The sequence below is a fragment of the Vavraia culicis genome, assembly GCF_000192795.1.
Source record: "Vavraia culicis subsp. floridensis unplaced genomic scaffold supercont1.52, whole genome shotgun sequence".
Taxonomy (NCBI): Eukaryota; Fungi; Microsporidia; family Pleistophoridae; genus Vavraia; species Vavraia culicis.
The window spans coordinates 13,732-37,430 of record NW_007360655.1 but is presented as its reverse complement, the minus strand read 5'-3'; the positions used below and the strand labels follow the sequence as shown (position 1 = coordinate 37,430).

General features: G+C 39.7%; 8 protein-coding genes across 8 annotated transcripts; 4 read left to right on the top strand and 4 right to left on the bottom strand.

The window, feature by feature from the left end:
* Positions 1-707: 707 nt before the first annotated feature.
* On the top strand, positions 708-1,115 carry VCUG_02285 (uncharacterized protein; the record flags this gene model as incomplete). Its single annotated transcript, XM_008077104.1, has 1 exon — positions 708-1,115. One exon carries the CDS (start codon positions 708-710, stop codon positions 1,113-1,115), a length of 408 nt encoding a protein of 135 aa, XP_008075295.1.
* A 2,079-nt stretch (positions 1,116-3,194) lies between these two features.
* On the bottom strand, positions 3,195-6,360 carry VCUG_02284 (uncharacterized protein). The gene has a single exon (XM_008077103.1). The coding sequence runs from the start codon at positions 6,344-6,346 to the stop codon at positions 3,242-3,244; it is 3,105 nt and encodes a 1,034-aa protein (XP_008075294.1). The 5' UTR covers positions 6,347-6,360; the 3' UTR covers positions 3,195-3,241.
* Positions 6,361-7,185: 825 nt separating this feature from the next.
* On the top strand, positions 7,186-7,796 carry VCUG_02283 (uncharacterized protein; the record flags this gene model as incomplete). Its single annotated transcript, XM_008077102.1, has 1 exon — positions 7,186-7,796. The coding sequence occupies one exon, from the start codon at positions 7,186-7,188 to the stop codon at positions 7,774-7,776; it is 591 nt and encodes a 196-aa protein (XP_008075293.1). The 3' UTR covers positions 7,777-7,796.
* Positions 7,797-8,878: 1,082 nt separating this feature from the next.
* Positions 8,879-9,292, bottom strand: VCUG_02282 (dUTP diphosphatase). Its single transcript, XM_008077101.1, has one exon. The coding sequence runs from the start codon at positions 9,258-9,260 to the stop codon at positions 8,895-8,897; it is 366 nt and encodes a 121-aa protein (XP_008075292.1). The 5' UTR covers positions 9,261-9,292; the 3' UTR covers positions 8,879-8,894.
* A 6,233-nt stretch (positions 9,293-15,525) lies between these two features.
* On the top strand, positions 15,526-20,283 carry VCUG_02281 (uncharacterized protein; the record flags this gene model as incomplete). Its single annotated transcript, XM_008077100.1, has 1 exon — positions 15,526-20,283. One exon carries the CDS (start codon positions 15,526-15,528, stop codon positions 20,080-20,082), a length of 4,557 nt encoding a protein of 1,518 aa, XP_008075291.1. The 3' UTR covers positions 20,083-20,283.
* A 1,079-nt stretch (positions 20,284-21,362) lies between these two features.
* VCUG_02280 (uncharacterized protein) lies at positions 21,363-21,743 on the bottom strand. The gene has a single exon (XM_008077099.1). The coding sequence runs from the start codon at positions 21,732-21,734 to the stop codon at positions 21,372-21,374; it is 363 nt and encodes a 120-aa protein (XP_008075290.1). The 5' UTR covers positions 21,735-21,743; the 3' UTR covers positions 21,363-21,371.
* A 171-nt stretch (positions 21,744-21,914) lies between these two features.
* On the bottom strand, positions 21,915-22,621 carry VCUG_02279 (uncharacterized protein; the record flags this gene model as incomplete). Its single annotated transcript, XM_008077098.1, has 1 exon — positions 21,915-22,621. The coding sequence occupies exon 1, from the start codon at positions 22,221-22,223 to the stop codon at positions 21,915-21,917; it is 309 nt and encodes a 102-aa protein (XP_008075289.1). The 5' UTR covers positions 22,224-22,621.
* VCUG_02278 (uncharacterized protein) lies at positions 22,404-23,027 on the top strand (the record flags this gene model as incomplete). The annotated part of the gene is made up of 1 exon (XM_008077097.1): positions 22,404-23,027. One exon carries the CDS (start codon positions 22,404-22,406, stop codon positions 23,007-23,009), a length of 606 nt encoding a protein of 201 aa, XP_008075288.1. The 3' UTR covers positions 23,010-23,027.
* Positions 23,028-23,699: the final 672 nt, after the last annotated feature.

The following is a 23,699-nucleotide window of genomic DNA, read 5'->3' as shown; positions in this document are numbered from 1 at the left end:
TTCGTAAGTGTGGCAGAATAACCTGTTCAGCTGCTGAAAGTATTGAAATTGCGTTTTAATATTATAGTGGATTACTGTAAAGCGCTTTCTGCCGCACCTTTTAGTAGCAGTGAACAAAACCTAACGCGTGTCTTAAACACCGAAACTGCGCCAATTTATCGATTCAGCACACAGTTCACGTTCACACAGTTTTCTGTTTTTGCCTTAGTTTTCTCGGCATTTTTTGCGGAACACGAGCTGCGCAAATTGCTAGCTTGATTTATTGCAAGCACCAGCCCGCCAATTGCCATAAGAACCTTTCAATTTCCATGTTCGGCCAAATCCTCGTATCACGTAGTTGATTTCTTTCTGCTACATCAATTTGTGCGCTAATAACTGGTTCGGTGATTGGTCCATCATTAACCGTTAAACCATGATCACGTATCAGAAAATAGTTTAAGCGTGATTAACACATGAGACGTTGTTATATGTGCTAATCAAAATGAATATGTGGCCAAAAAATACTTGATAAACCGTTAACCGCTCAGCTCGTTCTCTAAGTATAAAAAGTGCATTTCAACATGGTTGAATGGAGATGGTGAACACAACAACAAATTATAAAACATAAACGTATGAAGTTGATACGCAGACTCTTAATTAGACCATACGAGTGAACATTAAACACGGAGTATGGAATTGCCTATAAAAATACGTGGAACTGAACGAGAATGAGTAAAAAAAGTGAAAAAGACGATGTCGTGCAAATATGCAACGATCCATATGACGATTTTGCTGTAATCTACAAGGGCCATAAATACACGTTACGACCAAAATACGACATTTTTACCGATCTTGTGGGTGAGAAAGAGCTGTACAGCTATTACACACCTGTTAAAAGATCAGGACGAAGAAAGCGGCGTAGTATTTGTGATAGAAATCGTGTCAACAAGGCACACATAGACAAGTTGTTATCTACTGTATGCGATGTACCTCCTCCTAATCGGCCTGGCGATGAGTGCTCTTTACCAAGCAAAGACCAGAAGCAGCACAGTGATCTTGTCGCAGATGCGCAGTTATTTTTAAATTGTATTAAAAGAATGAGAATGAAACACGGTGCTTCTAAACGAGAAAATTGAATAAAAATAGAATTTACTGGCAAGGTAGACCCGCTCGTGAGTCATTAAGGGTAGCCTAAAACAATGTTTTCGTTATTTCGCACTGCTTTGCAATTGAGGCAGTAGACCGAATCGTAAATTCATCGAGTTCGTATTTAACGAGAGGGCTGTTTCAAGTATGCATTTGAAACATTCATTGATGTGTCCGCATTTCTCCATAGAAGAATAACATTTTGTGCTCTCTCCCATCGTTGAATGATAGGCAATCATCACAGCATTGCCATGGCATCAAACAACACACTGGGCTGATCTGATCATTTATCAAGATTTAATGTTCGAATAATGACATCGATAAAGAACTGGAAGCATTGGTGGATAGAAATATACTCCAAAGCGGTGATTCTTAGAAACGAACAGTGTATTATAAAGGGCGGTCTTGAGATGATGAGCGTTGCATCTGTTACTAAACTCGAACAGGAAATGACAGAGTAAAGGAACCGTTTCTAGAAATTAAACCAATTATCCTGCAACCAATGCAATGTGCGTTACTTTAGGTTGCTCTTTGTTCTACTCGACAGATGTTGCATGGTTTACCCTTTGAAACCTATAACTCCGGAGAGTATCCCTCATCGTATCTGCGAGGCCTTTATTTCGTGACTGTTTAGTTCTGTACCGGATATAAATATGCACCAGTAGCTAAGGATTTCCTTGAATATGTGTCATATATCATCTCACAACGGTAAGAGCCTGTCTCTTTCACATACATCACCAGATCTTGCCTGCTGCAAACGAATTAACGCTTCTCATTCCCTGAATACGCTTGCTGCTGGTATAACATCTCTGGTGTGATACCTGAAGGAAGACCCTCTGGCCATCGTTACGAATTCTTCTGTCAAGAGAAATTCAAATCTGGTATCATTGTGAAAAGAGAATCAGTTTTCCTGCTTTGTTGCTCGGTCTAAGCTACCAGACAAATCCTGAAAAGTTCCAGTATATGAACCGTTGGAACGATGAGCCTCATGTCTGCCCATAGCAACACCTGTTACCAACACAACGGGAGTAAACTAGCAATCACACACCAGAAAAACTGCACAATGCCCGCCATCAAATGTTTCTGTTCTGTTCCAGCAAATAGCCAAAATACAACAAAATCATACTTTGATTCTATCAGACGAACGATAATTGGCACTGGCACAAAAAAAATGTGTTTCAATTACTTTGAAATAGCAGAATTGCAGCATTTTGGTTCTGCACAAACGGAATGATGATAAGCCAACCATCGTTATAAGATGGAAAGTTATACCCACTGCCATCTATCACACGCATTTCTTGGCCCGTTGTAAATGTTTGTAGGTACTATGAAACCTGTCTACTGATAAATTGGCAGGTACGCCAGCAAATTAATACGGTATCGCTTGGCGATTCAATAACCTGATTCATGTGAGAAAGGGAATTTTGAACGATGAGTTTTATGGCCAATGCGCAACGCTGCCGCACAAAACGGGTTGATGGATGGAAAATGGCCTGTTCTAAGCGTAGCCTGAATTGTGAACACGAGTCTTTAACATAAATTATAGGAAACCGAATAGTTCACTGCGTAGAGCGGCATCTCACTGCATCCAGCCGATGAGCAGGTGTTGACAGTGTGTAAAACGAACAGGGCCTCAAATTCAACAGATAGCTGATTGATCTGAATTGACACATCGCTTCGAGAGGACCTTGCAATTTTGCAGCGCCTTATGATCAAAGACGAATATGCCTGCAGCTCTGCGGGTGATATAGCAGGAATACGCCGACAAACAAGCTTAACAAAGCGTTACCGGATGAAGAGCATTTAAATAAACATCATTTGGATAACGGATGGGTACTGCATGTTGCAGCAATTCAATTTGCAGGGAAAAAAGTTAAACTCACTCGATTTTGGCCATTAAATGATGAATATCAACGGACAGCCACCAACTAATCGGCTTGTGTTTTGTACACCACAGAAATACCCACACGTGTGTATACGGCATGAGACAGGTTAAAAGACCTGAAATGAAAAAGTAGACCTGCCCATAAAAAGAAAACGTAAATTGTGTCAAAATACACATCGTTCGATCAAGAAGCGAACAAATTTAATTTATGTGCAGATACAGGGATCGTACTTATTTACCTGCTGTTCCGTGTTCTCTCTTTGTTCCAGCGATGGTTTGTTGCAATGTATCGAACAGTTCTATCTCCTTCATTCTGTTCTTCTCACATATTATGATCAGCCTGTTCTTGGCCCGTGTCAGTGCAACATTTAACCTCTCACGGCTGTTCATTATCATGTTATCAATGAATGGGTACATAAGCAGAATGATGCTGTCTGATTCACATCCCTGGTACTTATCAATCGTGCTTACCCTGTAACGACTATCCATTTGTTTCACCATCTCCACAGTTGCGTTGAAATAGCACAGAATCGTTGTGTGCTCATCATACTTCTCATCGATGATCCGTACGATCTTTTCAATGTCGTTTAAAGACACAGCCTTGCCGTAGAAACCGTTCAGTTTCCTCAGGAAGTCAGAGAACAGATCGCTGTCGAAACAAACTGCTCGGTCTGCGTGCTCCTCTCTATTTGAGCTATTTCTTGCACCATGTTCTCTACTAACACGCCCATTTATATCGATAAGCTCAAGCTCACCATCATCTCCCATGCATGTCTCCATCCGCCCGCCATAAAACATTTCGTTGCTTATCCGCATTATGTTCCGTTTCATTCTGTACTGTCTGTTCAGCACGCATGTTATTCCCAAAAACTCTAAGAGCGAAATGCCCCTGAACGATCTTGCGAGCGGGTACAGCTGCAGGGGATCGCCGACCAACACAAATTTTCGCGATATGGAGATTGGAATGAGCGAGAGGAGTATATGCTGCTGAGATGCCTCATCTATGATCAGGTAGTCGAAAGTACGCTCTTTGAACACGGGATCCCTAAAGTTGTAGCATGTGGAGACCACGAAGGGTTGATCATAGTACTCCCTCCATTCTTTGACACTTTTATGTCCTGTTCTGTCGATAAACACGTTCTTTTCCTTGTCTGTTGAACTGGCAGATCGCTGTTTTATGCTTCCTGCCCGGTAGTAACTGTAGCTGAGTCTTTTCACAACATTAGATATGCTGAGGTTCGTGTAGCAGACCATAAGAACGGATCTGCCATAAAATAGTAATATTTTGATCAAAAGAGCGATAACTTTTGATTTTCCAGTGCCTGGCATGCCGTGTATGGTGCAGAATTCACTGGTGGTGAGACATCTGTTCAGGGCACTTTTTTGTCCATCATTAAGACTTAGGAACTCATCCATATACACGCGTGGGATGCCCATGCTGCTTCCTATGCTTAAACTCTTATCCAGCGAACTGCTGGCAGCTCTAGAAGGAGTGATGATGCCATTTACATGCCCTGATACGGCTGTACTATCATCCGACGAGCACAGAAATTTCGCTACAAGCTCATTTCCACCCTGTTCCATGTCTTTATCTGTACTCACCACGTTTTCTCGCTTCTTAAAAGTAGCAACGGCCTCCTCGCTCAGCAAATGGCTTTTGATCGCAATGAAAAGCAGCGAGTACCACATGCTCTTCAGCATTAAATTGCTATTCTTCTCCTCGATGCGAATGTCCTTCAGCTTAAAGCTGTAGTAGTGGTTCAATCTTAGTTTCAGCGTGTTTTTGTTGCTGATGATTTCTGCTGTTGTAACCAGGACTCGCCCGTCATACACGTTCAAGAAGACGTTTTCAGCGGTATCAAAGCAGTTACGCTCGTCCATCTGTGTCACAGGTATAACCTCCAGGATGTTCTCTGTTTGGCCTACAAACATGCAGCTCAAACGTTTGTTGCACTGCTTTCTTTCATGTGCCTCCTCGGTCATTATGTTCTCCATCAGTCTTCTCAGAAAGAGCCCCTTCTCCCCCTTCATTCTCAGAATCGATTCTATGATCCTGCACGACGTGCTAAACCTACATTTACACAGCCTCAGAATGCCCGTGTAAAAGTCTCTCAGTGTAAAAAATTCTTGTACATCCAGAAAACGTGTAACATCATCACAATCCTCGTTCCTAGCATCATCGCAGCCTATTAAATCACTATCTGAAGCGCTAATATCATCAATTGCGTTCATTTCTATGCTGTCATTCCCGATATAGTCGCACTTTGTCTGGCTCGTGGACATCTCATGGGTCTTCTTGCTCGCCTGGTTCATCCCGGTACTCGTGTTACATTGCATGCTGTTCCACATGAAGTAAACAAATGCCACAGCATTTCTCCTGTTAAGCACACTCACAACATCAAAGTGCTTGATTTTAACGTTGAAGAACGACCCGCTCTTCAGGTAATAAATAAACAACGGCTCGATGCCGCTGATCAAGTAGTACAGCAGGACCTGCGCTACATCCTTTGTATTAAAATTCCCTGTCTTGATCTCCACTACTCCGTTGTCTACGATGTCGATGATTCCTTTCATCTGGAGAAGCGGCGAATAGATGTACTCCTCATTCTTGCCGTGTATCTTCTTGCGGAAATCTATGATTTTGGGCAGTTCGTCAAGAATGCACTTTTTAGCTTCGCTCTCGGTCAGATTAGATGAGTACAATTCCAGCGAATGCTCGTTGAGCAGGGTATCAATGCTGGTCTCACACTGCAACATAACATGAAACAGCTTTCCAAGTATTATACGCCTGTCATCATACAGGAAATTCAGGCCTTCTATCTTTTCGTTAAACAGCGGTTGCAGCGGACATTCCATTCCCGATACCAAATTGGTGACCGGCAGCGTTGGTGTCTCTACCAATAACAGATACCTGTTCGTGTTCGTGATATCAAAGACCTTCTTTCCCAGTTTGTCCCGCGTTCTTCTTGATCCGTTGCACGCGATCTTTCTGTCATACACCGAGCTGCCCTCATTACCACCCGCATCATCCGGCGCACCGATCCCGCAACACCTGCACTCTATGATTCTGATGCACATGCCAGGGACATACAGGTCATGGTCCCATTCGCCGTGCAGATACACAATCGTATCGTCCCCGTGAAGTGCATGTCCCCTCTTCTCGTTTAGTATGAACTGGTGTAGATGGTGGAGATCAGAGTAAAACGTTGAAATGTCCAATTCGGATGAAATATCGCTCGAGAAATAATTGCTGGACGGCTCATGCGCTTTTTTGCTTGTGCTGCCTTTTATTTTGCACCGTTTTATTGATTGATTGTCGTACGAGATGTACACCATGTAGGGTGAAGAAAATGTGGACAGAACTTTGAGACCGGAATGCACTGCCAACACGTATGGCCGCACAGGATGCAGCACGCAGGTAGAGAGATTCACAGCTCTTTGTCAACATACAATCATGCCGTTTAGTGCTGATGCATGACACGTCTTCTGGCCTGTCCACACATTTACACGAATGGCTACACAGCGCCTTGCCACTGCCTTGTGAACAATGGCAAACACCATTTTGAGGTGACCAATTCACTTTGTGTACACCGGTCAGGCACATGCATCAACCGCAGCATTGCTGTTTTTATAGCAACTCGGTCATGGCATAGAATACAACAGCTGCTCTGTGAATTGTTTCTCTGTTTTGAATTACCTGAGAGTTTGTTCATCAGATTATTGGGCAGAATTGAATACCATGCAACCGTGAGATAGCAGATTCGTCACGGCACCAACATTGTGGGTGTATACGCACAGGGAGTTGCAAGTTTATACCGTTGGACATTTGAGAAATAAAACGTATCTAACGGAGCACAGACAAGGAACGCTTGTTCTCGGATAAAAACCAGTAATTTGGGATGAGTACCGGGCAGCTGCACCTTAATTATAGAAAATGGCAGTTTGTGCAGGTATCGGTGGCTCAACATCCGTGGTTGGCTGTTATCCTGTGCCAAGCCAGACTAACAAGCTGTTTTAGGAACTTTTTAGCAGAACTGCCCGTGTTCCGGGAAGACATTCTAGCGATGCCACTATATCAATGACTCTGTACACATGTAACTCCTCCGTCTCATCGATGTGCAAGTGCTACGGACAACTTAATTCTCAGGTATCAAGTAATTCTTTCGGTACCCCTCATGATTCACACGAGACATACATCAAATTTTGCAGATGCGGTTTACCAAATTCTGAGGAAATACGATGGAAAAACCGTCAATATGGTTGTAGCGGGAGGATCGCTGCTGAAATTACTAGACAACGCCGATTTAGCAGGGATGAGCACTGCGGCGTGGCATGTTTACTATGCAGATGAGCGGATCTGCGATAATGTCAATGATCACAACCACTACCAGTCTCGTGTGTTCTTGCGACACGTTGAGGCGGAGGAAACACCACTGACGGAACGAAATATCCGCGTGTACGAAGGGCTTTTTGGCGAGCAAACAGTTGATTTGGCACTGCTAGGTATTGGCGAGGATGGACACATTGCCTCTCTGTTCCCGAACCACAAGAGCTTGGATAGCCAGGATTATGTTTGCTATGTCGGAGATTCGCCCAAGCCTCCGCCATGTCGCCTCACGTTGACCATCAAAGCCTTGAACAAAATCCAGAACTTGTACTTCTTCGTGCCATCAAAGGATGGTGTAATTAAAGACGTGACACGTCCCCACGAAAGCATATTATCGAGGATGACCGGTGATATTACCGTGTTCCTGGCGAAGCACTAAATAAAACTCATTCTGTTCAATTGTAAGAATTCTATCGATTCATTCCTTGTCTTGGCAAGAGATGCGCAAGTCAGGAGTCAACAAGGTGGTGGTACACCCCACGAGCTTGTCTACGACGAAGTATGGCATAGGATGGCACCGATAAATAGAATCGATCAGAGTTCACGGGCCAAGGGAACAACACCAGCTCAGAAATTGGATGAAGGCCCTGCAAGTGGCAGAAAAATGCTCTTTCGCACAGTCTTGCTAGCAGAAACAGGTGCGACAAGAGAATCGAAACGTACCGCACACGACAAATTGTGTTATTACACCTGAGCTGCACTCAATACGTTACCAAACCGTTCTCTTTACCGGAAGGAAACATGATGCGGTCTGCAACATGATAATGGGCTGGTAAAGCATTATTAGCCTGCACACCACTATGCTGCGGAATTGCTGAGCACTCCTCGGTAAGAATATCCGTGAAATGTTCACATGAAAGAGCCCGTGCCACAGAATATCAGACAAGCAGGGCCAAACAGCACTAAACGCAATTATCTATCGATAACTCACAATCATCCATCATATAAAAACTGTTTCTGGAGATATGGTGCTGATTGTCTGCTCACACGATGCCAAGCATTATCTCGTGATTCGTATGCTTCTCCTGTCAGGAACTGTCATTCCGTACTCCACAGCTATTCTGTTGTACCTGAGTTCTATCGAACGATGAATTGCACCAACGAATTAGGTGCGCAGAACAATTCGCCATGTTCGTTCAAAACGATTGCTTTGTAGGTACGAGAAATGTTCAAAAATAGTTTTGTTCATCATCACACATCGCATCAGGTAAATGAGCGGGTTGGAGAGCAACATGGGCAAACCAATCGATCAACAACACATCGATGCGGCTGGTTACAAGACACAGAATCAGTATTGTGATTCGGTGCATGGACACCGCACCATTACTGGGAAGTGTGTTGCATATTGGCTAGGATGCCGTATTGCAGCAGACCGATGCCGACAACGAAGAACCGTTGAAATACTGGATGAGTGCAAAACATCGCAAAGCTGAACCGTGGAAGACGAAGAAACAGGTCCATGTAAACGGATCAACCGTAAATCAAGGCACAATCGTTTTATTTTAGCATCAGTGCTTCGTGGAACACCATCTGAACAATTCTATCTCCCCTGCTTGCTCTGTACGTCTCCTCTGAATAATTCCTTATCTCCACAAATACTTCCTCTTTGCTGCCATAAATGCGCCTGCCCACAACGTTCAGTCCTTTCTTCAGCGCAAGGCCTGATCTCATGTACAAATTGATGAGCACGCCGTCCGGAAGATCGATCCTAAACCCTAGACTCACTCTAACAGATGTTCTCGGCTGTATCTCAAATGCTTGTGGTGAATACACATCATAACCTGCAGCCCCTTCCGATTTGCGCTCCGGAATTACCAACTCTTCGACCGTGGGGTACAGCTTGAACTTGAGCGGAACTGTCATTGCTGCTGGGGGTAGCCGTGACTGCTGTTTTTGGTCGCAAAATTGTACGTGTTTGAACTGTGCGATGCCCTCACAGTTCATCAACACAAGAGCATCCGGTTCAAATTGCTCCATCGGATCTTCTACCTCTTTTCTTCACAAGAAAAATGCCTCTGGGCTGCTCTCTAATCCAGAATGCACACCGAGCCCGTATCAGTTGTTGTTACGGCTGGTCGTTGTTTGCGGCTGTGTTGCTGGTATGAACACCCGGGCAAAGAACAACAGCAGAGTGAAATTAATTTGTGGAACAGCAGTGCCACCATTTCTACTCATATAGTTACATAGCAGAGGCTTTCACTTCTTTGTCTGTGTATATCACATGTCTGCGGCGAATGGCATGTTACTAAACGTAGAGATACGCCCAGACTTGCACATCGCTGGATCTAAAAGATCTGGCGAGTCATAAAGTACGATTTTGTTCTGTTAGATGGAAAGAAGTGTTCTTTGTGCTGATGCTACCTTTCCAGATGCTGTACAGCGGCAATATCTAAGGATTGAAGGATGCGGCTGGTGTTGTTGTTCTGTTTAGATGTGGTTGATAGTTCAGATAGAATTATTTCTACCGCAGGTGTTGCTACGGACAAGGCCGTTGTTCGTTTAGCACCAGCTAGTACGCAGCAGATCACCAAACACAACTTTGATGTATTCTCTGAGTATGCACAACAAGACGTAGTGTTTCATCTTCAATTCAATCAGTCGGCCACAGACTGCTTCGTGAGTCGGTTGTCCTTAATATATGGCATGGTAAATTGAAAGTTTATTGCACGTATCAGAGAGTCTTGCAGTGGTAGAAGAGGAAGTACAAAATATAACAACAAGTTAAATGCACTATAAATGTGAATAGGAAGAATGTGTGGAGGAATGATTGACTCTTAACCGATGATACGCAGAATAACGCGCAAATGATCATGTGTTATAGAAATTGGCAGTGAGTTAAGAGATTAGGCCCTTAGAATTGGGCACAGAATACGCGGTTCTGAAATGCAACATCGAATGAGTGCGAAAGTAAAATTATTTGGTGAGCGTGCAGTTTAAGTTGCTATGAACCGATTTTACTTTCGAAAACGAATGCTTGTTGATATCAATAATATGCTTTGATAGTCTTCCAAAATTACGGCTGCAGGTACTACAAGCATTCATACTCAGGTTATTTTTGCACGCTGGGTTTTCGTTCCCTCTTTAACATCCCTTTCAACATACTTCATTGCCACACTGCCTTCAACAGGTTTGGTGAATGCCGTAAGAGTGGTAAGAATTTCATTACTTGTAAACTTTTCGTGCCTAGCTTATGTTCTGTATGCACATGAACAGGATAGTAGCACCGGGAATGTTTTTGTTGAGGATAACACAGAGAAGTCTTACTTACAGAGACTTGCAATTACTCCCGAATTCGGACTATCGATAACACTTTTCGCAGAATGTTGAATGGCTGCGTAATAATGGCATAAGCACGTTCAATCCTAGAAAACATCATTGTTCTGATGAGAACACGGCTGTGAAGGTAGTTGATGAGGCTTTAGGTTCTTCAGTTGTTGGCGATGCAGAATTTATTGGTAAAATCAGACGTGTGTTCAAAGTAAAATTAAGAATCCTTGAGAAAACAGAGGTGACTGGAGATGGGCAGTTGAGAGGACAACAGAACATTTCGATAGATTGGAAATATTTATTTTGTTTTAGCCGCTATGCCTGGTCCTACCAAACACTGAAAACAGACCACATGAAGTATGAACCGGCGATAGGAAGAACGATTCGTAAATTACAGGGAAATGAATGCAGCTTAGATAGCATGTGATGTCTTTAAGTGCTGAGTAACACGCGTAAAAATATTATGTTGATGGCTGAAAGGCATCTATCAAAATCAGAGAATACCACTCCTTTTTTAGTTACTGCGTAAATATGACGAGAACAAATGTTCTTTGGTAATGGACGCAATGATCTTGAGCGAAATGCTTTAGATAGAAGCCAATTTAGTTCGCGGCATACACAGAGGGCTACTATTGTTGACACGATCGTAAACAAAGAAAAGGGCTATTCTCCAGCCCGCCATGGCTGCTTTTAATAACTCAATTTACGCACAGGTGTTCGTTATTCCCAGAGTTGCAGGTCTAAACGTGTTGTGCTGAATGCTGCAAACATGAACAAAGCACAACATTGTTTAAGACGGTATCAACGATTTGTTTGGTTGATTGAATCGAAATTTTTGTGGATGCACGACTAGATTCGAAAGTAAGATGAGGATCGCACATATGAACGCCAGAAAGATTGTGCAATATCACAGTCGTGTTCGATAAGCCTTGTTTCTTATCCCTTCTCATATTTCGAGCTGTCGAACCTTTTCTCGTCCACAAGCACATACCTATTGCTGGGCCAGAACGTGTTTATTTAACACAAATGGTTCTTATTATTACCAAAAAGATTGCGCTGAATCCCTGCAACATCCTTTTTGCGGTATGTGTCTTGTTCGGTTAATTTTACTTTCACGAACTACATGTGCGGAGAGCAGAGAGGTATAATGCAGCAAATGGTGCTCTGAAACCAGGCCGAGTCATTCCAGGATTTGCATTATTGGACTTAAGGTGGTTTAAAATAGTATTCGGGTGCAGCACCGGAAGACTTTGCAACCTGTTGAAGTTTGTTCGCCTGATGCCTATTCACGGAACAAGCAGGAAAAAAATGTGCATATGGCCGCAGATAGCCTGAGCTGTAGATCAGAAAAAGCAATTTCGGCAATATGTGGTATTTATAATGAGGAAGCGAGTAACATGCTCTGATGTTTGGCACCGGATCAGGTTGAGCCAGATGCATCCTAATAATTCTGAATGATACTTTGGTCAAATGTTTCTGCCATTAATGATCACCGCTATAAACACTTATTAACTAATGACTGCTGAGATGTCCTTTTTACTGCCATGATAAACACCAAATGTTCCGGTAAAGATGCTAAACGCAGTACCAACTGTTCTAATCATAAATTACTATTTTTAGCGGTTTTATTTACGGTTAGCAGCAATTGCGCATGTTTCACCGACCTATCGAACAACACATCGTTTTATTTTTGGCGATACTGTTACCTCACCAGTACATCGCAGTGTGAATGCAAGGCTGTGACTAACATTTGTTGAATTTGGTTTGAATCTGAATTCGTGGTGAATGAGATTAGGCAGAATTAAAGAGCTCAGGAAGTTCTTTATCCGACAGAAGAGTGGTATAAACATTTATTCTTTTCAACGAGCTGTAATTTTTTACTACGAATCTTTTATCTATCACACATCAACTGCTCCTCATTGCTCCTTCTCTGATCGATGGGATGCAAGGCTGCTTATGAACATGTAAGAATTAAATAACCAGCCCGGATGCTCTGAATGTAGTACAAAATAATAATCTTGATTAAATAACGTACCAGTGTTAATTTGCTAAAATATTTGCTGGAGACTTTCCTGGCTGGAGGTAGGGATCTGAAAACACCATTGTGCAAGTTTAAAGAATTTGTCTCAGTGATAGTGTTCATACCTTAGTACTGATTTCTGCACGCACATGTACTTGTTCGTAATCGTGGGCGCATCCTGTTTTCAACGGCAAAAGCCTACGAACTAACGCAAATGTTTTGATCGGATGGAGTCGCTGCACATAAAATTATTTATTTGTGTTATTTCTTGCCGCTTCATCTTTCCAACATTAGTATGCAATACCAATTTGAATGCTGTGAGGCGCTCTCTGGATCACAAACTAAATCAATCGCCCACATTACACGTTGCGGTACGTAATTTTACGATGGCATGTTGTGATCTACAGTCACCATCGTTTAAATTTTCTGATCACATCCTCTTTTTCATCCCTTTTACCTGAGCTGATGTTGTCGTAGTCGCTTGTAACCTCAGCTGATGTTGTGTGCACTGTGGTGATAAATAGATTCTGCGACCAAGTGGGGAAGCCAACCTCTTCATTAGAACAATCCAGGTTCAAATTCCCCTTTAAAGATGAAGCTGTGAAAATTTCCAACGGTTCCCCAGATTATTACACCAAAATGTGCTAAAAAATGAGAAGTGTTAGCTCGTGGATAAGATTACTTCTGTAAAAGGATGTGAGCCCTGATTATCATCGAATGATACGTGATATGCACCTGTAGATCTCGATTGCTGTGCATATTGAGATCAAGGACCAATGCTTCCGCTAGAAATATGGTAGAGGATGCCTGAGATAGACATTTTCGAAGGAGCAAATTACGTTGATGTTAATCTGCCACTAAAAAATTCAGCTACAGCCTTTCGCAACGTTCCGTCCTTCATTCATCTACTTTTGTTCTTTTCTCGTGCTGCAGCTATTACTGTCACCTGAGAATGACACCGCTCATTCGCTAGACAATACTTTTATCACACATCTTCACGTTCTGCACTTTCTATACAATTACATTCCTGATACATCGTCCAACCGTGACGGGTGATTGAATTTGACTTGCTGAGCAGGTGTGCATCAACAGAGAAATTAAATGCGAATAACAGAGATGCTTGTGTGCTCTGGGCACCAGGACTAAACATATTTGATGCCGTGATCTTGTTTGCAACTTGTGTCTTGTACCTCGTAACATGCATCGGACACAAGACCTGTTCGATGATGAAAACTCTGCCATAGCAACCGTTAGAGTCGAATAGAATTAAATACATTCGATGTGGTGAGCTGCTGATACAGCGAGTATCATCAATATCTGCAAAAATAGGTGTTGAAATATGTTATATGTGACTCTCACGTGCTCATACATCACATTGATATCAATAAGAACTACGTTCGCGCCTGAAATAGTAAATCTTGAGACAAGATTAGAGAATGGTTGAGAAATCGATAAAATATGAGCTATAGCGGTAAAACATGTACATTTAATTTGCAGATCAAATAGTTTTGGTAAGGAATGAGTCGTATAAACATAATGTAAAGACACATCACCGTGTACAGCCACGAAATGAATAGAAAAGTTTTTTTATCGCTGTTTTTGCCACTCTTTCTCAATTTATGGAACATATCACATACTATGCCTCAACTATGAGACCGATAAGCATTTGTTAGTCAGCCTAATATTTGTTGTTGTACTAATTTTATCTCAGTGCTGCCATACGTTGCTTGTGTTGCTATCCTGCACTTATACAAAGATATGCTCGAATAAGATTTAAGATGGAGCTACGAATAAGAATATGGTACTGCTCTTTTTCCTAGCATTCTTATCGAGAACACGTGTAATTCCGTTAGTGAGGATTTTATACAACCACAGTCAATTGTCCGAGTTTTCATCCATACTTGGTCAATATATAAGTAATATAGAATGTGCAATTATCGTTCATGCCACATTTTTCGCTCTATTTCGAGGAAATACTTTTTAGGCGATCTTTTACCAGTTGCTGAAGAAGAACTCAATACTGATGAGAGCTGTCAAAGAAAGAAAAATAAGGGTGTTTTTCGGTGTCGTTCCTCTGATGTTGGCGTGTTACTTTTCGTTTGCACCCATTCACTGCCTCAATCAGCCGGAGCAATTTTTTTCTGGTAAATTTTTCAGTCTCATATTTCTGAGCCTAACATTCACCTCGTCTTGTGAACTCAGTAATTCTGTTGTTTGTCCAATACTCATACATATGTACCACATTTTTCTTGCCATATGACTGGTATTTGTACGCCGTTGTTGTGGGTGATTTACTTGCGGGCAGGTTGTGTAATATAAACTAGCCACGTACTTCTTTTTACGAACAGAATAGAATTATTGTCTATGAAACGATATTTCTTCGTTTAACATGTCAGGTTATATTTTTCAAGCTATTTTCGCTTCTTTTGCATCTTTTGGTTGCTTGTGCTTAATTTTATTTGACATATTCGTGTAATTGTTATGTAATTTATAAGGAACAGCTGGATGCATCCAAGAAAAATTAATTAAATGACTTTTCTGAGCCTTTTATTTCGTGCACAAAGACAAAATAAGAGTAATTTTTTTTTGGTTGTTTAATACTACATCTATGGTAAACTAGTTTCTAAATTTCTTTATATTGATATTATGTGATTGTGATGTACAAGTCAATCTTTAAAATTACAAACTTATAAGGATGTTTTATCAGTATACGCTTGGTTGTTGTATTAAACTATGATTGAGGAATAAAAATGATATTCCGTCACTAATTCATCTTGATTGAGATCCAATTAGACAATTCAAGAACAATAAAAATATAAAAAGAAGAAGGACAGTGCTAATATGTATCTCCCTTTCACAAGAGCATCTGATACAATTACCAAATGGATTCTATGTTTTAGAAAAGAGACAATAAACGATGTATCAAACATTTCAATATGTAACAATCTGGGAGTGATACAGTTAAAAGGTATTTGCGAGGATCTTTCGGAATTGTCATTACCGCTACTGTCGAATTTTAGAATCAATGAGTATAACACGTCAGCTGATCCTCTAAACGTTTTCAAGTCAAATACGAATCAATGTGAAGCTATTACCTCGACCGACGAAACTAGGATTAGAATTGATTCAGAAAAGAATTGTCAGCGCGATAAAACACATAGATACATGACCATGCAAATTCCTGTTACGAAACCGGTATTTATGAAAGTGATTGGCATGTCGACATGTGCCGAGACAAAGCTTTCAGATTCTGAGATTGTTGATATTATGGAACATCTTCTGATATTTTTGGATAATCAAAGGTCAGTTCAGCGCCTCATATGCCAGTATTTTTTGAACGATAACGGTTTGTATGATCGACTTGGAACACTTTGTGAAGAAAGAACCGGGCAGATTGAACAAAAAAAATCGTGTTTTGAGGTAGCTTACTGCAACTTAGTAATGGAAATGCGTAATGAAATGTGTGTATATTCAGAAGATGAGCATTATAATGTTGTATTTATGTCAGATATTCAGGAAAAGAAAAACCGACTACTCGTTCATACAAATTTTTTGAACATGGCTTCGTGCTTATTTCCAAAGAATGTTATGGAAATGAACAGTGGTTTCTTGTTTAATAATCGTGAGAAGCTATATAATCTATACAGAGAAGCATCATTAGATGAATCACTTCTTGTGATTGATATTGATTTTTCGGATATTTTCCATGATCCAGTGGGTAAGAGCTACATAGAATCTTTCTGCAGCGTCGCAGGATTGAATATTCACAAAGTTCTAAGATGCAATTTTCTAGCGCTTTGTTGTGTAAAAAAAATAGTTCTACGATTTGAAAAAACACATTTGACCTTCGACCTAGCTTTTTTATCAACTGTAGAGGTAGATATGCATTTGAAAAAATGTGTTCTGCGAAACTGTGTTTTATTCCCCAAATATCTCAAAAAACTGAAAATATCTAACTCATTCATCCGTTGCTCTATAGTTTTACCTGAAAATCTGGAAGAAATATCACTAAAAGATACCGAAATCATAAAAGATAGTACCGTGAGAGTTGACGAGGGTTGTAGAGCGATATGCATTGACCAATGTTCAGGTAATATTTATATTCCCTACATTGAAAAAAACTTCCATGTTACATTTGGAGGCACTTGGTCAGTTAAACTAGTACGGAACAGCGATTGTTTTATTGATGTGCTGAAGATGGCTAATGGGACCTTCACTGACAGCTTAGAAAAAATGAATCAAAACATAAAAATGCTTATTCTCGAAGAGGTAGAATTATTAGCAGAACTTGTGCTCGTTCTAGGAAAATTCTTAGAAAACATCACATTAACCAAATGCACTGGTATAATTCGTTTATACACTCCTATAAGTGAACAAAGTATACATATACGAATTAATTATGGCCAATTGGTCTTTGTCAGGTCGAAAAAAAACGATTCTTGGGAATTCATATTGCAGTCGGCATTGTTAATGAGTACCGTTAAATTCAACGATAGGCTGTCGAAATTGCACATTTGTGGCGTTGACTTTAAGTTAGACAGCCATATTGAGGTTCACAAAAACACAAGGAATGTTATTTTGGACAACTCCTACAGATCGGTTTTTTTGGATGATGTTACGGGCCGTAAAAAAATTATTCCGATAGAACAGAAGGATTTCTGTTTAGAAATGTCCGATGAATCCTCACCATTTAATAGTTCTGACGTAACACGTTCATATGAAAGCCAGCGGTTGTTATTGAAGTACGCACACGTGAATAATAGTGAATTTTTGAAATCAAATATCAAAAGACTAGAATTCCGAAATGTTATCGTCGAAGAAAATTGTGTTTTACAAATTGATGATGGCTTTGAAGAGTTAAAACTTTATGGCTGCATCGGTAAGTTCAAAATACCATTTGTATCTTATGAGAGCGAATCCATGATAGATTTTCACGAGACTGGATGTTCGCTAGAAATTGTTAAAACTTCGATAAGTACGTATAATTTGGCCATAAAAAACATGAATACTAGTAGGTCAATATCCGTAGATGCGTGCATTAGCGATCTGAATCTTCAACATGTGGTTATGAATGAGGACTCGGTTTTTTCTCTTAAGCATACGTGCACTAACATCTGTCTAAGTTATTTCAAAGGTCGAATAATCGCTCCTCATATTACGGCGCTCGACAGGCTGGTGTTGTCCAACATGAATTTGACGACGAACCAGTTTTTATTATCTATTCCCACCAATTTCTTGGAGGCAAAAAGCGTTGTTCTCGATCATAGCATAGTAGTGCTTGGTGCTTTTGCCCAGACCATGTATCTAAGATGGGCCAAATTGAGCACGGAGACCGCCATACAAATAATATCGACCAACAACCTCAATAATTTCGCTTTCAGTTCTATAGCAACACGGATCGATATTACCAGTATAATAAGAAGCATGGAAAACAGCGAACCGTCATTTTTAGTGGATGGGGACATAAAGTATTTTAGTGAGGAAGGTATGAACGGTTGTACAACATTCGAACTCAGAAACTTTCAAGTTCGCGCTCACTCAGAATTAGCAAAAAATGTGCAATTCGTTGATTTAGAATACGTTTTTTCCGATAATAACTCGATATTACGCCTGAATAAGGAGGTAGAATACATAAGGATTACATTTTGTCAGGCAAATATTGATGTAGCCATGGTAAAGGAATTAAAATCAGCCGTAATTAATTGTTCTTCATTCGTTTATGATCAGAAGATCTATCAATCATTAATTTACTTGTGTATTTCAGATCTAACAATTGAACAGAATGTATACCTCGGCGAGAACCTCAAAACGCTGAAGCTTGAGGAGGTAACTATCAGCAGAAACTGCACATTTGCAATAAGTAAGAATATTTCACGCTTACACATAGAAAGATCATGTGGAATGATGTGTATGTTAGGAGTGGGTGGCTTCACATCTTTGGCATTGGACTGCGGAAACACACTTGAATATGTAAGCGTTCCCACAACACGAGGTAGTTATTCGCTGCGCCTTTCAAACTTTTGCTTTGAGAGTGATATTCGACTTTCCGATGACATAGAAGAAGTCATTATTGAGTATGCCAAGGTCACCAACAATGTAAAGCTATTGCTCGGTAGGGAATGCAAAAGTGTAGAGTTAAACACGAATTGTATTAATTTGGATAATACTAGAGCTAGTAATTTACAGAAAATAACACTAATAGCAATTTCATCGCATGTTCTAAGCCAAATTTTTTCGATAAACTCTCTTAACTGTCTAACACTCGAAAAACTTAATCTAAACAGCGTTACAAAATGTGCAAACCACATACGTACCGTTATATTGCGAATGATAGATGTTCCGGAGGACAGGATTTTTTATGTCGGCGAAAATTGTGAGGAGTTTCAATTATTACAATGCAACGGAACGTTTGACTTGTCAGCAGTCAAAGTATTAAGAAGGCTTGTAGTAATTCCGCGATTAAATGGGACTATGTGTCTTAAGCCACTGCATTCATCCCTGCGAACTGTGCGTAGCCTAGAAATAGCTTACAATTTTAAAAGCAGTTTCTTACAACAGGTATTAGCATGGTGTGTCAATGTTGAAAGACTAACATTACATGGCTTATATTACGATGAAGCAATACGATCACATGCATTTTCATATATTTCCTTCGAGAAAATTTTTGGTGTTTTTGTCACAGACATTTGGCTGAAAAAGAAGCATGCGGGCTTACCAAAACATTGTCCCACAAAGTATGACAAGATGATGATAATAAACCTGAAAATGAATGTAGTATTTAATGACATGCTTACTTTCAAGACATGGAGCAGACTTAAATACCTGAATTTGGTTGGGTTTAGCCCAGACAGTAGAAACACCAAATTACTTAGATTGTTTCGAAACCTGAAAACCCTCATCGTAGATTACCATTTTATCGATGAGTACTTTTTTTCATTTCTACCCCACGAGCTTGAGACACTAAAAATTGCTGAAAGAAATGTGCTTGTCGATAGTACATACGATACGGATACTCCGAAATGCAATCTAGACTTAGAGGGCCTAAAAGACAATAGAAATCTGAAAACTTTAAATTTGAATAAAGAGATTTCTCGTATCAGTGCTGTGTTTAATTTTCTGCCGGAAAGTTTGGAAACCCTTCAGGTTACTTGGTTCTTTCTAAATGATGCATGCCGAGTGAAAATACTAACAAAGAAAATTGCGTTGAAACAGCTGGTTTTATGTGTAAACACCGAAGAAAAGTCATCTTTTATTGACAGAAACCCATTTACAAGGCAATATCGTAGTTTATTTGATTATTTTCGTAATTTTATCGACTTTGAGGGTCTTATTGAGTTGACCTTAGAAGTAAACGGCGAACAAATAAACCTGGATACAAAAACATACCGAATCAAATAAAAGTCTATTGTCAAGATGATTTTTCCTTCAGAACGTCGTCAAACAAGGATCATGTAACATAAGATTACGGATAGTAAACAAGTCGTAGGATAAAAGGATAATTTGATGTGGATTATACAGCGCAATAATATTTTTTGCCCACTGTTTGCTGTTTAAAAACAAAAAGTTTCCTATAATTTGTTAGTCATGTCGTATATTGGCAGTATGCTGTGTTTATTTGTGTGAACCTTGTATCAAGGGTGCGATGCACAATCATATACGATAGAATTTGTTAAATATCATAGCTGTGCGTTATTTTCATATCTCGGTGATGATCAAGCATAATTGATGAGTTAAATCGTAAGAATTAAACATTACTGTTGTTAAACGGATTAGCACCTGGAATCAAATTCGAATATTTGTTGATAATGAATTTTGCAGCGAGAAAAATGAGCAGAAGTCAGCAGCTTGGTGTGCCTTTGGTATTATGATATTATGGTGCTGTAATAAGTTGGTATATAAGACCGTTGGTGTTACGCATGATTCGATTGTACTAAAATCGATTTTTTAATAATCTTGTTGCATTCACTTGATGTAGATATCATAAGTATCTTTTTTACAATACGATGACAGCCAAATATTTTAGTGGCAATAAGTCGCATATCTTGCTCTATTTTTGCTATATTCTGGCAAAGCGCGGATATTCTAAAAATTTTTTCCTCGATTTTCTGTTCACTGTTTTTTATTTCCAAAATTTTCTACGAAGATCTTCTCAGTAGTATGGCAAGAATACAACTTAAATGGTATGAGATATTATGGTGCCACAACAGTATGTTATATGACAGGGATGATGTGAATCGTTAGACAAATCTAAGTACATAATTGCTATTTACGGTAATAATGTTCTGTTTAATACTAGTTTGTGCTGCTCGTTGATATATTTCTAACTACTCCCGTCAAAGCTGTCAGTCCATATACACGAGACACACAGTGCAATTAATAGAAGAACACATCCTACAGTAAAAGCGCCCTCTTCGAGCAAATTATTATTGACATAAGAACAATCCATGCGTAGCAAGGATGCCCATCGTCAGAACTTGCCATAGCCTTACATTCAACACAGAATATTTACCGTATTAGATAGCCTTTAAAATACACGGCTGATTGATCGCTAGGGATGACCGGCACAAACACAAGTTTTAGTGCCTCCGTACTCTCGTGAAAATAGGCGTGTCAGAACACACCAATGGAGTGTCCTCATACGAATACCGTATATGTTCATGGACGAATCCAAAAATAACGTTAATAAATCAGCTCTTTACTTTCAAAGTAATCTCAACATCATTATTTTGCAAAAAAGTTGCAACCTTCTCCAAGAAATCATGTGTCGTCCTGAACTCAAATTTCCTACCGTAGACAAACAACTTGTACCTGCTCCATGTTGCAGTTCCCTGACCGCAAGGTGACTTGCGCGTGGTGATCTGCCCTTTTATTGTTTTCAAGTGTTTTGCAGGAGGGATACTTTCCTGATGCTGAAGAGCATAGGCATAAAAATCTCTGCACACTATGTCCAGTATGTTCTTCTTCGTTGATAAAAGTAATAGTTCGATTGTTATTTCAGGAAGTAGCTGTGGTTCTTCTATTTCCAATTTTTTTTGATCTAGCTCCTCCATCTTCTTTTCGTTTCTTATGGGTGAGAAATATTTTTTATTTTATTTCATTTTTGAGGAATGTGAAAAAGAATTGAGATGTATCAGGTGTACCGAGGAAGACTGTAGCTGACTCACGGCATAATTAACCATAAATGTATTTAATTCGCATTAAAACACAAAATATTGACCGATAAATTACTCTCACTCGCGAATAACATGTTGTATGTTCATAAAAATGTATCTCCATGGTATAAAAGAAGTGTCACCAAGCGTAGCAAACCTGGTGTTTAAAGAAATGAAGATCAGCTTCAACAGTACAATGCATCTCAAACCTTTTAAATCGTGCGCAGAGGTGAGAGGTACAATGTGTGCAGACCTGAAAATAGCAACGGAAAAATGTATACAGATATTTATTCGCTTGTAGAGCACTAAATTATTGAGTTCTTGCGTGTTTGCTGCATATTTCGTACAACGAGTGTCGTAGTCTCTCATGATAGCTGTGATGTACATTTCTGCAAAATCTCGATATGAAATAGTGAGGCAATGCAATACTTGATTCTCTGAAAATATGCCTTGTACAAAATTCTCATAATAATACGTAACTTTTCCCGCTTGTTTATTATGATTAGTTCACGCCGATATATTTAGTAATTTGATAAGAGCTGTAAAATTTTATCCTTCAAGAACGCTATGAGGGGATTATACGTCAAGGAAATTATCAAAGTCTTCTTCATAGTTTGTATCTCCTTTATAATTGTGTGCTGTACTGAGGCCTCAAAGGACAATAGAAGATTTTTGAACCTGATGGGAAATAGCAGTGGTTACAGAAATTTCCTGAAGATCTCTGAAGACTTGAACTACATTTGCTATCTTAATAAATCAAAAACGAGAAATATTATACAATACGATCTGTTAATCCCTAGGGTATACAGTGCAATGCATCCAACGGGCAATTCCTTGGTACAGAACGAAACCTACACTATTGAGGATTTCATCATTCTGCGAGACAACAAAATGGTTCCTCCTTTTTATAAGGTATCCTTTTTTGCGAAAGTGGGTCTAATCTTCCTCAGCAATTACGAATTAGCTAAAACAAAGCGTTTTCTGAAGCAATTATTGGGTAAAGCAAAAAGTGAAGGAAACATGGTCATTTATTGCGATATAAATTGCATCAAACTGTACCTGCAGGATTCACAGAATGATGTTTATGAAAAATTCGTGTATAAATACAGGGATTTTGTTCCTTATAGTACCTTAACATTCATTCTAGCGTATTTATTCGAAAATTATCATTAATTAAATCGTTTTGCATCATTTCTAGTCATTGAGAGATGTTATCCGACAAATGTTTCATACCATTGTGTTCCTGTCATCAAGACACCTTTCATCAACCTTATTAGTTGAACATTGTGATGCTTTCATAGCGTAATTGTTGTGTAATTTGATGAGCTTCAAATTTATTTCCCAAATTTACATTTCAAATTCGTACTGTTTGATTAATTACAGGTGTACTGATACATTTGAGTGTCATAAATACGCCTGTTAGTTGTGCCAATTTATGACCATAAGAGATTTATTAACCATATAAAGATTGTTATGAGGAATACACAGCGATAGGTACTTCGTATTGGCGGCTCACAAACTATCATCGGTAATGTGGAAAAGCGGCTGAAGTAAGAATTAAATTTAATTTAACAGCAAAATATTTTCTATGTAATTTACGTTCGGTGGATGGCGAACAAAATAAATCGTGCCACAGGTACGAATACTATGCTGCACGTCATTCTAGGCGGTCTTACAACAGATTATGCGACCGACATATATTGTGGTGGTAATACTCATATTTTATTTACCATGAGAGCAAATCTGTTATCATCTGAGCTTAATATTTCAGTGTCAAGTACAATTTAACTGACATAACCAAAAAGTTACTGTTTCATTCGTTTGAGCTTTAAGTCTGGAATTGAAGACTAAAACGAGAAATGT

Coding starts and splice junctions, on each gene's coding strand:
- VCUG_02284 (XM_008077103.1), bottom strand. CDS start 6,346: ATGGTGTACATCTCGTACGACAATCAATCAATAAAACGGTGCAAAATA.
- VCUG_02282 (XM_008077101.1), bottom strand. CDS start 9,260: ATGACAGTTCCGCTCAAGTTCAAGCTGTACCCCACGGTCGAAGAGTTG.
- VCUG_02280 (XM_008077099.1), bottom strand. CDS start 21,734: ATGGAGGAGCTAGATCAAAAAAAATTGGAAATAGAAGAACCACAGCTA.